Source organism: Toxotes jaculatrix, chromosome 1 (assembly GCF_017976425.1).
Source record: "Toxotes jaculatrix isolate fToxJac2 chromosome 1, fToxJac2.pri, whole genome shotgun sequence".
Taxonomy (NCBI): Eukaryota; Metazoa; Chordata; class Actinopteri; family Toxotidae; genus Toxotes; species Toxotes jaculatrix.
In genome coordinates this window covers 7,899,241-7,912,742 of record NC_054394.1, presented here as the reverse complement: position 1 = coordinate 7,912,742, position 13,502 = coordinate 7,899,241, and the positions used below count along the sequence as shown (strand labels likewise).

The window sequence follows — 13,502 nt, the reverse complement described above, 5'->3', positions numbered from 1 at the left end:
TTCAAGTTGAGCGTGTCAACCCTCTTGACAGTCTGTCATCTTTGCCTGGATGCTGTCTTTCATGACACATTGTTTAGAGTTACCTGCGTCATGTATCTGTAGTCACTCATAATAATTAATTATTTCTCAAACTCACCCTGCATTGTGTTGAAAGAGAGTTGCATCTCCCCCTACTGTTTTTACTGTAAAAGCACCATTGCAGAGTCAAATCCAGAGGCAGTAACCTTTTTAACAATTGTGTGCTTCTGAAGGTCTCACATTGCACTTTGTTTTCTGAATATTAAGGTGTTTTGGTAGGTTGGTTTGGTTTGGTTTTTGTTTTGTTTTTTTTTTTTAAATGTACAAATAAATAATGAAATGATAGTGCCAGATACACATGTTAAAGTATAAGCTCACTGTCTTTTCCCTATGGATTACAGAACAATTTGTAATTCTCTTAGTGTGGACTCATTTACATTCACAGTGGATAATTTCACAATTTCAATTCCTCAGCACAAAAAAAAAAAATTCACTGTTTTTTTGTGCTGAGGAAGGTCAGGTGTCTCAGCTGTGCTATTCATCTTTTTAATTAAAATCTAAAAACATATGTGTGTGTGTGTGTGTGTGTGTGTGTGTGTGTGTGTGTGTGTGTGTGTGTGTGTGTGTGTGTGTGTGTGTGTGTGTGTGTGGACAGACAGACACACAGACAGACAGACAGACAGATAGAAAGATAGATAGCTGCTGGTCAACCAACCACACACAGGCATGGTTTACAAAGAGCAGCAGAGAAGATCAAGAAGTGGCAGACATGGCAGTACTACTCCATTCTTCAGAGACATGCTATAGCCTCTGCTTTGAATCTTTGTGGAGAAGGATTCACATAGCTGCAAGTAAATGATCCCAAACACACCTCAAAGCTATGCAAGAACTACTTGAACACTAAAGAAGACCAAGGAGACCTCACTGTCATGGACTGTCCTCCACAGTCACCTGACCTCAACCCCACTGAACATGGTTGCTTTGCTTTTCAAGCACTTGAAAACCGAGAAAGTCAAGCATTCTGGGACAAGAAGACTCTTTTGAACATTGTCTAATCATCCTGAGATAACATGGGTCATCTGGTTTTGCACAAACTTGAGAAGTCGTAGCTTCTCACAATTCTTGTGCAGTGCCGTTTGCTCTTACTGACTGCAGCACTTTGTAAATGACAGCCAAACAACTTCACGGTCGATGCTAATATCTCCAAAAGACTTAAACGCAGCACAGTGCCACGTCAGCTGACCAGCGCCAGAGCGCTACAAAACTCACGTGAGCTCTGTCAGCAGTCTAGACCCGTATAATGCGGTGTATGAATGAATACACATGGCTGCAGCACCACAGTGAGTCGAGTCCCGTCTTTCGTTGTGTTTACAACGTTTTAACTGGAAAAAATATGGATTTATTTTACAAATACAAATTGTTTATTTTAAGTTTTTACTGAAAAGCCACCGCAGCATAGATGTTACTTTGCTAAGCTCCCGAGCTCGTCTAATAATAAATCAGCTGTCAGGCAGATGTACCGTTAAGACACTGTGTAACTGATGCCAAAATATTTTCAAGTTCACTTTGGAAAGAATGTCGTAAACTTTCACTTTCTCAAACTCAAAACGGTACATAGCTCTCTTACAGCTGCGTTCAGTAAAAAGTTTTAACTGCTCAGACATTTAGTTTACTTCCAGTTTTTAAAAAAAACTGATGTGAGAGTACCTGAAGCTGCTTTCACAGACACATTCATTTCTAAAGTAAATACACTTCAGGCAATGTGATATTGGAAGAGACTGTAATGTTTGATAATATGAACAGAACCAGTCATCCCCAACCTTTCTGTCTTGGGACCCTTTAAAGGAGGCAATGTGTTGTTGAAATGAAACTCCTTATAGATAGATAAATAAAAAGACAGACAGACACGTGTTACGCGATCTACAAGTCACTCAACTCGACACGTGTTAGGTCTTATTTAGTTTTTTTGTGTAGTTATTGACGTGAGTCAGACACTGATATTGTCCCTTTGTGAGAGTAAAAATCTTTGTTTTATCATTTTTTTACTCTGTTATATATTTACTTTGTAATAATTGTGTGCCCTTTGGACAAAATCTCTAGGGTCTCTGAGGCAAGTGAAGATAGGCTAATTCAATCCAGGTGTTCTGTGCTAAGTGTTTTTCTTCCTGGCAACTGTAACTAGACTTATGGTTATTTTGATAGGTTAAATCAGTGAGTGTCCTGCTCGTGGACAATTTATGACTTCTTTCCAATTGTAATATTACCTTGGTTTTGGGCAAGTGGCCAATCAAGCCCATTGTAAAAAAGAAAACTATAAAATACACTTGTTTTTTGTTCAAGGAGATCTCCCCTTGTTTTCAAGGTATGTACTTTTCTGAACTGCGTAACTTTCCATAACACCTTCACTTAAAAAGTGCAGCATCCACTGCTGAAATAACTCAAAGCCAGTAGTATAGTGATGTGTTTTGTTTGCTCAAGGAAACATGAAATAACTCTGTCTTGGTGTCAACGTGATATGCAGTAACGCACAGTGACTATCCTGCAAACATTAAATAATTATGTAGTGATCAGACAGATAATGTTTAATTTTCTAGTGAACATGACACACCCCAGACTAACTTCTTGTGACCAGTAGATAAAACTGCATAAAAATCTGCTGTGATAATCATAAAAATGTGAGCAGTCAGCAGTCATAAGACAGTCTCTGCCAGATATCTCCTTTTCACAGACTGCAGAGATTGGAACACACAACAGGCACACTGTATGATATTATGTAATCCAGTACAACACCAGAGACTGTGCCTTCAAAAATTAATTTACTTTAATGAATACCTCATTGACACAGTGTGGACTGGGATTGCAGTTTAGTACATGTTTGTGGCTGATCCGTCCTCACAGATACACGGTCTCACCTGTAAACTAAGCCATCAGTGGATGATACAGAAATCCTTGAGCCATAAAATACTGTGAGGTTATGGATTAACCTTTGGTCCTGTCCAGACTGAATCAGATATGTTGTTTTTGTTATCTTATCACTAAGGACACAGCCAGAGACCAAGATTTATAACCAAGACCTCTAAGTTGCAAAGCTGTCGATCGCTCTATATCTATGTCTTCACTCAGTCTGAAGGCAGGCTGGGCTGTGGTTCACAATATAGTATTTTGTTTTCACTCTGTCATTTATCACATATGGTTTTGTACGTGAGCACTACATGAATAAACCAGGATATCAGAGAATAGTTGAATGATGGTGAAACAGCGTGGGTCAGATTATATTGTTGGAGGCTTGTGCACCACGTGACTGGACAGTCCTAAACTAGACCCATAGCCCTCCATTTTGGAGCCAGTCTCTCCAACCACTCAACTACTCCCCTGTCTCCCTGTCCTTTCAGACCTGTCTACTGGCTGGGTAATGACACCTTGAGGGTGTCTGCTGCCCTTTTTGCCGAGAACCGTCAACGACTGTGCAAAGGACTGAAAGCCAAAGACGGAGTGGTGCCAAAGTCAGTGGTGGTGCTGCAGGGAGGAGAGCAGGAGCAGAGATACTGCACAGACACAGACCTCCTTTTCAGGCAGGTAAGTTGTCTTTGGTTGACTCTGAGATTGCTGCAAAACTAAAGCTGAGGTGGGAGCAAGGTTTTACATTTATTGATCCATCTGTCCATCCATGACCCATGTTGGCCCCAAGCCATGAGTGAGTCAGTGTCCCATCTGCATGTTCTGGGTCCATCTGCTCTCACTTGGTGGTTTCTTGAAAGGAAAGTCCTCAGAGGGCTTTCTATCAAGGTGCCACAAAAAGCTCACCTTTCTTCTCTCTTACCGTTCATTTCCACGCTGTGTCAGAAATATGTCTGCCAGCCACTTTGCAGATAAATCTTCAAGGTGGATATAGAGTCTTTTAACAAAACAAAAACTGGCACATTGAAAGTTTTGTTTTGTTGTTGGGCTTTGTATTCACCTCAGTCAATCTAACTGGTCTTATTTTTTCCTCATGTAATAATCTGACCAGAATCTGCTGACACCCTGCTTCCTTCTAGCTGAATATTATAATTTCCTTCACTAGTGTCCTGGCTAATTGTTTCAATTCTGTAGGAGTCTTTCTTCCACTGGGCTTTTGGAGTAACTGAGCCTGACTGTTATGGTGCCATTGATGTGGACTCTGGGAAATCCATCCTTTTTGTTCCCAAACTGCCTGAAAGCTATGCCACTTGGATGGGAGAGTGAGTCACACTAATCTTCAAAGAGCTGTGGACGTGGCCAACAATCATCACCAGCTGGTGCAGAACTGTGAGCTCTGATGTGATGTGCAACACAGTTAGATCATGTTTGCATTTAGTACTTTAATTGTAAATACAGCCAAAATTCACCCAAAACACCTTAGTGATATGTTTGACTACACGGATACAAAAGCCTGCTCTAGTATTTCCACCTCACAGCTACACAGAGTAAAGTGCTCAAATAAATTGTATTTTTCAGGTTTTATTTATTGTATGTTTTGAAAATTTTAATCCTCTTGCAAAATGCCCAAAATTCCAATTAAAACAGGCATTAAATTGCAGATGAAATTAATAATTTGCACATTGAAATAAATGGTGCATAAACTGCTTCAGACTCCCTAGTGTTTGTAACTGAATCAGTGAAATCAGCGAACACAATGATGTGGAAATAACCTGCAGATTCTTGACCATGTCACATTTTCTCTTCCCTGATCTATAAACCTCAAAGCATCTTTTGTCATCTGACATGAATAAAAAACCCTTTTCACTCAGGAGTTACTTAATCAGCACTTTAATGTATTGAGTTCCTGATTAGTTTTTCCCCCCGTGAATATTTCAGTTTTTCTAGTGTTTTTCCCAAAGTGTAACGTAAATTTCCAACACTTGTGTGTTTTGCATCTGTTGACAGGATTTTTCCAAAAGAGCACTTCAAGGAGAAGTACGCTGTTGATGAGGTGCAATACACCTGTGATGTAAGTCTCTGTGTGTGTCTGTGTCTGTGTAATATGAGTACAAGTATGTGTGTGTGTGTGTGTGTGTGTGTGTGTGTGTGTGTGTGTGTGTGTGGGTGTGGGTGTGTGTGTGTGTGTGTGTGTGTGTGTGTGAGACCCTTTTCCTGTGCAGTAACTGAATCTTGATGTTAAGTCACCGAGCTATGAAATTTCTGGAAAGGACATTAGTGCCTCCATAGACTGTTTTAAAGGTGGAGCCATGTACAGAAATGAACATGCATTAAAATGTAAAGTTACTCTCTGAGGCCTTTGTGTGTTTGCATGTGATTAGATGTTTGGAACATGTGCATATATTTGTGTAAGAGGATCACTGGATGCTGTTTGAGAGCAAACAAAGCACGTGAAGTCTTTCATTCTGATAATTAATTTGCTGGAAGAGGTCGCCATTGTGCACACTTCTGAGAGTTTAACCACCACAATTCTCTGCAGACTTTTATTTTGAATATTATTTTTACATTTGTAACCTGCAGCTCTATTCTCTTCTCAGCTCTATTCTCTTCTTTTTAACAACCTAGGCTTAAAAAATATGCTCCTGTTCAGACTGTCTATAATTGCATATTCTGAGAATTTGGGAAAACAGTCATGTATAGAAAGTGTTGACTGCAGATTCCCATGGGAGCTGTATTGGAGGGTTGACAGCTCTGGAGCTATTTTTGCGATTTAGACAAATCAAAATAATATATTTAGCCTATAATATAGCAGTTTTCACAGGCCAACAAGTCACTTAGAAGTTTGCATTTGAAATGATCACATATAAATTCTATATTTACACTGTAACACTTTGTTGAGTCATCCTGCTGATATTTCAGGTATTTTTCCATCTCCCCACCTGCCTGAGGTGTTAGCTTTGCTAATTAGTCACAGGTTGAGATGCCGTCCAACCGATTCAGTTATTCCATGAGGCTGTTCAACGCTGCAGTATATTAGAAAACATTAAATCATCTAATTACTGTGTCTGCATTTGTTTAGCTAATACTGTCATCTCGTCAGACAAAGAAACCAGTTGCTGATATTGAGCATTCAGATGCCAATGCCGCCTACAGAAGGACCTAAAAGAGAAAAATATTTTCTTATATTGCTTTCTTATTTCTTATTCCTTCTGATATTTTCTTAAGAAGCCAGTTTTCATAATAAAAACAGTGCTCCAATATCACCACACTGTCTGTGAACACAGTCAGGGATATTTTTTATCTGACATTTAGGCGGTTGGCAGAGGAGTAATAATGCCGCTTGATGTTTGTCATTCACTGTGCTGCTGAGTACCAGAGAGGCCACGTAACCACAACGGCGCCTGCCAGAGTGACCTTTATTCTGCAGCCTGAGAGTAAAAGAAAACTGGTGCTTGTTGTCTCTGCTGCTCTGTTGTGTGTCTCAGTTGTATAATTACTCCCTGTCTGCTCCCCTGTAGATTGTTGATGTCCTGTCCAACCTGAGACCAGCAGTGCTTCTAACACTGGTATGCATCACTCAGAAATATATATATGCGTGTGTGTGTATATCAGAGGTGTCCAAACTGTTCCACAAAGGGCCGCGTGGCTGCATATTTTTGTTCCAACCAAGCAGCAGCACACCAGACTCATTTAATCAACTGATCTCAGTCTTCAGACAGTTGATTGGTCAAACTGCGTGTTCTTCATAGTTAGAAGACACATGGCCCTTTGTAGAACAGTTTGGACGCCTCTGGTGTAAACGTATATAATATAAACAGTATATGTATACATATATAAAAGGAGGGTCTGTAAAAGCTCCAGTCAGATCTGCACTCCATCTTAGCTGAGTGAGAACTGTTTGTAAACTCCTTCTACTAATTCCACAGTAGTCCAAAATTTGCCATTGGTCATTATGGAATAAATCATCAGAACTAATATAAATCAACTTTATGTACTGTATTGACATTTTAATGCACTTGTTTTTTTGTTTTTTTTTCACGCAGCGAGGACAAAATACAGATAGTGGGAGCATCTGCCGTGAAGCCTCCTTTGAAGGAATTAGTCGGTATGTTTAATTGGCATCTATTTGCATTAACATAATTATACTTTGTTTAGGGGCGCTATTTTTTTTTTCTGTTTCATCAAGGATACAACAGACTCATGCATACTTATTGTTGCTGATTAACCTAATTCTGTATGTAATGTGATTAAGCAAAGAATATTACTTTTCCTAGTTAGTAATCAATTAATTGTAATGTTACTGTTGTCCTAAGCACTGTTCTTTGTTCTTTTTTTTAACTGCATATATTTACGTTTTATCTACTCTACACTCTGACCCTAACTGCTTTGAAAAAGGAGTCTCATACTTATTTCAAAGGTAAAACCATTTGCATCAAATATCATTTATATTTATAATGTTGTTGTTTATTGTTCTATTTTTATTCAGCTTCCAAGTAAACAACACTCTTTTACACCCAGTCATTGTGGAATGGTAAGTAATTCAATTTTGTTTAATAATATTATTGACAAAGTCAACTCAAGATCCAGATAAAGACTGTAGTCTCTCCCTTAATTTCCTAAAAGTCTTTTCAGTCAGATTCTGCTACTTTTAATACACAAACCTTGGCAATTAGACGTGCCCAGTCAGGTAACTGTGTGTCTGCAATCAGAAACAGGGACTTTTCTTTGAGGTGTTTTTTCCCTCTTAGAGTCAGAAGCCATTCTGCACAGATGTAATGGACTTCGTGCTTGCCTGGTTGTTCTTGGCATTAGAGTTTGCACCCTCCAGATGAATTGACATTTTCTGAAATAAGGAGGAATGCTTTTCAGGCACACCTCCTGGGAAGAAAGACTTGATTGATTGATTTAACTTTCGTTAGTGTTACTACTGGTTACCACTGCCTTGTGCTATTTACTCTCCAGTATGTATTTCATTTCTATCCATTTAAGGTGCAGCTACCAGTTATATTATGGTCTTAAAGCTTGTATTTAAATGTACTATATGTAACATTCAGAAAATTCTTGTTATTAATAACACCAGTGGCTGTTAGGTGATTTGTAGTCAAAATGCATGTTCATAATCCATAAGTAGGTGCAAGTGAGCATCTTGGACATCAGCCAAAACAGGGATATGAGATACATGAGACTGAACATGATTGACTAGCTTCATGTTAAACGATGATGTCGCACTCTTATTATGGTTTGACTATAACCAAGGTTTGAGACAATAGACTATTTATGACTCTCCAGCACATAGCGCTAAAGTGAAAGCGTTCACCCAGAGGCTCAGCAATGTCAGCATAGCTAAATTTGCTGGATGATAATAGTTAGTGACCTAGTTGGAATATTATAAATGTGTTAAAAATGTGTTGCCACACTTTATTATTGATAGGATAGTTCTCATCACATTTCTCATTTTGCTAAATCAGTGTTTCAGTATAATAGAACAGACCTTTTATATTGCCAAGTAATGTTACTGTCATAAATGGGTCTGGCAGCGAGTTGAGACAACGATAATCCTAAACTACCGTCAGTTATTGATTGGAGTTCAAAGAGTAACATTAGACTGGAGATAATGCACATAAACTCTGCAAAGTAACAGGTTCTAAACATGAGATATTTTGTGCTGGAAGCTTGTCGTCTGTTGACGTTAGTGGGCTCCACTTCTAAGCTAACGTTAGCTAGTGTTGCACACTGTTGGCGCTGCAGGGGAGTGGAGGAGAGGCACTGAGGCAGAGTACACAAACATCACATCCTTTGGATTTTAAAGAGATGAATATCATGACTCTGTTTCAGCCATCACATCACAATTACTACATTCCTTTAACTTGATGAAAGTTGTATGAATTCTGTAAGCTGTTTGACTGTACATTTCTCATACCATGCATTGATAAATTGGCAGTGTAGTGATCAGATAAGGAGAATGCGATCTCTCACTTCTCATTTCTGTCTGTGTCTGCAGCCGTCTGATTAAGACTGACATGGAGCTGGAGGTCCTGCGCTACACCAACAGGATTTCCAGTGAAGCCCACAAAATGGTGAGATCCCTCTTTGTTAGACACGGTGTCAATCAAAGTATCAACATGTATCAAGCATCTTATTGAATTTAAAACTCAAGCTTGGATTCAAAGATGTCAAGATCCTCTGAGGCTATAAACTGTTTAAATGGGATCAATTTAAACTTTATCCAGTAGCTTAGAGGCCAGCAGTTAGCAGAGATAGCCTTTGACCAATAAGCTGCAACATTAAAGCATTATTTTACTTTTGCACAGGATTTAACTTTATTACCAAGAAGCCACCCATTTTGGTAGATTTTCAGCTGTGACATTAGGTTAGAAGTGTCCAGTCAAAACAGAAAATGTTCTTCCAAATCAGAAAGTGCTTGTGGACACACTCTCTTGAACTCTTTATAGTATTATGTTAGAAGTGGAGAAGGCACAAAAAACGATCAGATAATACAGCCACTCAGAGGAATGTGTTCACCTACTTAGACTGCTGTTTTGCAAATAAACTGAGTTAACAGAAAATAATGAAAATACATTGCATGGTGTTAAACGTCAGAGAGGAAATCAAGGTGTAACATGCATGGAGGGTTTTAAATTTACTCATGACTCACTCTCTTTCACTGTAGGTCATGAAGCATGTGAAAGCTGGACAGAAAGAATATGAAATGGAGAGGTAAGTGGCTCATTTTCTCAGTGGATTTGTATCAGCCCATGTTTGGTGACAAGACACAGAAATAGTATCTGCTTTTTTGTATCTATGGTTATAGATATAGTATATGTGGGGATTGAAGCAGTCCTTATTTTATTTGACTTTCAAATATAATCAATAGTGACGCTTTCTGATTCACCAAAAACAGAACTTTTCTAGAATTGGGGGGTGTAGCCTTTAAATTCAAGCAGAAGAGACTGTGAGCAAAGCACAAAAAGAGAGTAATTTGTACAGTAATTTAATGTGTTTATTCTTCTGTATTTTGAACAGCTGTCAGTCACACTTTGCGTTTACTGTGTTAGCAGAGCCAGGAAACTTTCCCCTACACAACATTGTGATGCTGTCGAGATCCATCGAAGTAATTGATATGCTTGACCATGTGATGACTAAAGAAAGAGAGCTGAATGAATTCTTAAAAAGCATGGAGTCAGGAAGAGGGCAGTGAAAGTCCATCTGCTGATCTCTGCTGTGCTGAAGAAGTTCATTTTCCTTTTTCTGACTGTTTTTTTTTTTCAGCCTATTCCAGCACTACTGCTACACCAAAGGAGGGATGCGCCACACCTCATACACCTGTATCTGTGGGACGTATGTTTTCTCAATTAATTCTTTACCTGTTTTATTTCTGACTTAGTTTCTTACCCTTATTACTTTCTTCATACTTTCTTCTGTAGCACGCCAGCACTCTTAAGGATTTGAGCACATCTAAACAACTAAAACAGTACATCACCTTCCTCACTGTCGAAGGGTTACTGCCAGCCGGCAGCATCACTATGGATGAAGAATTTTGAGAGGTTGTTGCTAATCATGCTCTGGCTTTTCATACTAAAGGCCATGTGTAATGAGTACCTCCAGGGGATTAGTGGTCAAGGATACAAGTCATTTTCCTGGTCAAATTAAGAGCTTGAAAAATGAAGGAGGATGCTGTCTTGAAATACACTAGTTAATTAAAACTGTTTTAATAGTAGCTTTATGTAAGTCACATTCAGTACAATTACCACTTTGTAGTGTAGCTGTTATTCACATGTAGTTATACTATTTAATTCATCCATTGTGTTTTCCACACCAGAGGTCATAATTCTTCTGTCATCTTCTACGGCCATGCTGGGGCTCCTAATGACAAGACAGCTATGGATGGAGACATGTGGTGAGTAGCTTACAGTAATTTTTCGGCAGTTATTAGATTCAAGCACCTTGTGGTGCTGGTTTGTAACTCGCTCACAAAGTCTACACATTCTCCTTTAGGGGGAGCTGTTGTGTCATTGTCAGACCAAGGCTCCACATGCCAAACTCCTCAGCCTCTCAAGTGTCTCTGAGTCATATTTAGGGCCCGAGCACCGAGTGGTGCGAAGGCCCTATTGTTTTTCTAATGTTTATTATTATTATTATTATTATTATTAGGGCCCGAGCACCGAGTGGTGCGAAGGCCCTATTGTTTTTGTAATGTTTATTATTATTATTATTATTATTAGGGCCCGAGCACCGAGTGGTGCGAAGGCCCTATTGTAATTCTAATGTTTATTATTATTATTAGGGCCCGAGCACCGAGTGGTGCGAAGGCCCTATTGTAATTCTAATGTTTATTATTATTATTATTATTAGGGCCCGAGCACCGAGTGGTGCGAAGGCCCTATTGTTTTTGTAATGTTTATTATTATTATTATTAGGGCCCGAGCACCGAGTGGTGCGAAGGCCCTATTGTTTTTCTAATGTTTATTATTAGGGCCCGAGCACCGAGTGGTGCGAAGGCCCTATTGTTTTTCTAATGTTTATTATTATTATTATTATTAGGGCCCGAGCACCGAGTGGTGCGAAGGCCCTATTGTTTTTCTAATGTTTATTATTATTATTAGGGCCCGAGCACCGAGTGGTGCGAAGGCCCTATTGTTTTTGTAATGTTTATTATTATTAGGGCCCGAGCACCGAGTGGTGCGAAGGCCCTATTGTTTTTCTAATGTTTATTATTAGGGCCCGAGCACCGAGTGGTGCGAAGGCCCTATTGTTTTTCTAATGTTTATTATTATTATTATTATTATTATTATTCCTCCCAAACAACTGCATTTTTCAACCCCTTCCCATGCTCTAAAACGCCTGAAATTTTGCACACTCATCAGGTCTGGTGAAAAATTTGATATTTTGTGGTCGTTGTAAATGGGGGGGGCCAAATGGCTCCGCAGCGCCCCCTTGAAATTTTCAAAACCCCCCTCCCATTGGGCTTAGTTTGTCATAGGTGCATGAAAATTGGTACACATGTTGATCATACCGAGACACACCAAAAAGTCTCTTGACACCATGACCTCAACCCAACAGGAAGTCCGCCATTGTGGTCGGAAGTTGGCGATTTTGGCGAAATACACCATTGGTATGCGGACGAACTCGTGCTAGGGATTTCACCTGATCCACTTCATATTTGGTGGACCTCACCTCAAGACTATGATGATCAAAAGTTATCAAAGGCTTTTCTCTAAGTTAAAGGGCGTGGCCTCTGTGGCCCGCCAAAGTTTGGTGGCGTTTGGTGAATTTGCCATGACATTTTGAATGGCTCTCACGTCCACATACTTTATCCAAACATCTTCAAACTTCATGAGCTTGATCAGGGCTCTGCCCTGAACGCCTCCATATGTCAAACTCCCGCCTTACTCGTGGCGTCCCCTGCTGGTAACAGGAAATGACCTATTTTTACTCTGAAGTGTACTGCTCCTTAATAGTTGACACCATCGGCTTGGTTTCTGCTCTACAACCTTCCCAACTACTTGGTGAAGCTACATTATAAAGGCCGTGAAGCTGGGTGCAATGGCATCTGTGTGGCGGCGCGGCAACTGACGATCCCTCGCCGTGAAATTACGTTTGGATTTGTAATGACCTTAACCACCTCCTATGATCCTAAAAATTCATACACACGTTCTTGGGGGCTGGTCCTAGACTCTGATGGGGTTTTTGTAATTGGGCGGGGCAAAATGGCTCAACGGCGCCCCCTTGAAGATTTAAAATACCCCTCTCCATATGGGTTTTTTTGGAGTACGAAGATGAAAATCGGTACACATAAAGAACACTTCCTGACGCACAAAAAAGTCTCTTGACACCATGACCTCAACCTAGCAGGTAGTCGGCCATTTTGTTTTTGGCGGCCAAATTTCAGTGCTTTCCACCATTGGTATGCGGACGAACTCGTGCTAGGGATTTCACCCGATCAACTTCATATCTGGTGGACCTCACCTCAAGACCATGATGATCAAAAGTTATCAAAGGCTTTTCTCTAAGTTAAAGGGCGTGGCCTCTGTGGCTCGCCAAAGTTCGGTGGCGTTTGGTGAATTTGCCATGACATTTTGAATGGCTCTCACGTCCACATACTTTATCCAAACATCTTCAAACTTCATGAGCATGATGAGGGCTCTGCCCTGAACGGCTCCATATGTCAAACTCCCGCCTTACTCGTGGCGCCCCCTGCTGGTAACAGGAAATAACCTGTTTGTACTATGACGTGTACTGGGGAGAAGAGGAGAGGACATAGGAGGACTCTGGTACTCTTGGCTGCGCCGGCTGCGACTCCCGCGGGTCGCAAGGGGTGCGAGGGCCCGTCATCGCTGCTTGCAGCTTTAATTATTATTATTATTATTATTATTCCTCCCAAACAACTGCATTTTTCAACCCCTTCCCATGCTCTAAAACGCCTGAAATTTTGCACACTCATCAGGTCTGGTGAAAAATTTGATATTTTGTGGTCGTTGTAAATGGGGGGGGCCAAATGGCTCCGCAGCGCCCCCTTGAAATTTTCAAAACCCCCCTCCCATTGGGCTTAGTTTGTCATAGGTGCATGAAAATTGGTACACATGTTG

General features: G+C 40.2%; 1 protein-coding gene across 1 annotated transcript in view; it reads left to right on the top strand.

The window, feature by feature from the left end:
- The first annotated feature begins 1,318 nt into the window (after positions 1-1,318).
- Positions 1,319-13,502, top strand: part of LOC121180128 (xaa-Pro dipeptidase-like) — a 104,187-nt gene continuing 92,003 nt past the window's right edge. Inside the window, exons 1-11 of the mRNA XM_041035287.1 lie at positions 1,319-1,358; positions 3,411-3,594; positions 4,111-4,238; positions 4,924-4,987; positions 6,435-6,482; positions 6,960-7,021; positions 7,403-7,447; positions 8,918-8,993; positions 9,587-9,633; positions 10,186-10,254; positions 10,736-10,813. Coding sequence (XP_040891221.1) covers positions 1,342-1,358; positions 3,411-3,594; positions 4,111-4,238; positions 4,924-4,987; positions 6,435-6,482; positions 6,960-7,021; positions 7,403-7,447; positions 8,918-8,993; positions 9,587-9,633; positions 10,186-10,254; positions 10,736-10,813 — 818 coding nt within the window. The 5' untranslated portion in view covers positions 1,319-1,341. The remainder of the gene's footprint in view (positions 1,359-3,410; positions 3,595-4,110; positions 4,239-4,923; positions 4,988-6,434; positions 6,483-6,959; positions 7,022-7,402; positions 7,448-8,917; positions 8,994-9,586; positions 9,634-10,185; positions 10,255-10,735; positions 10,814-13,502) is intronic.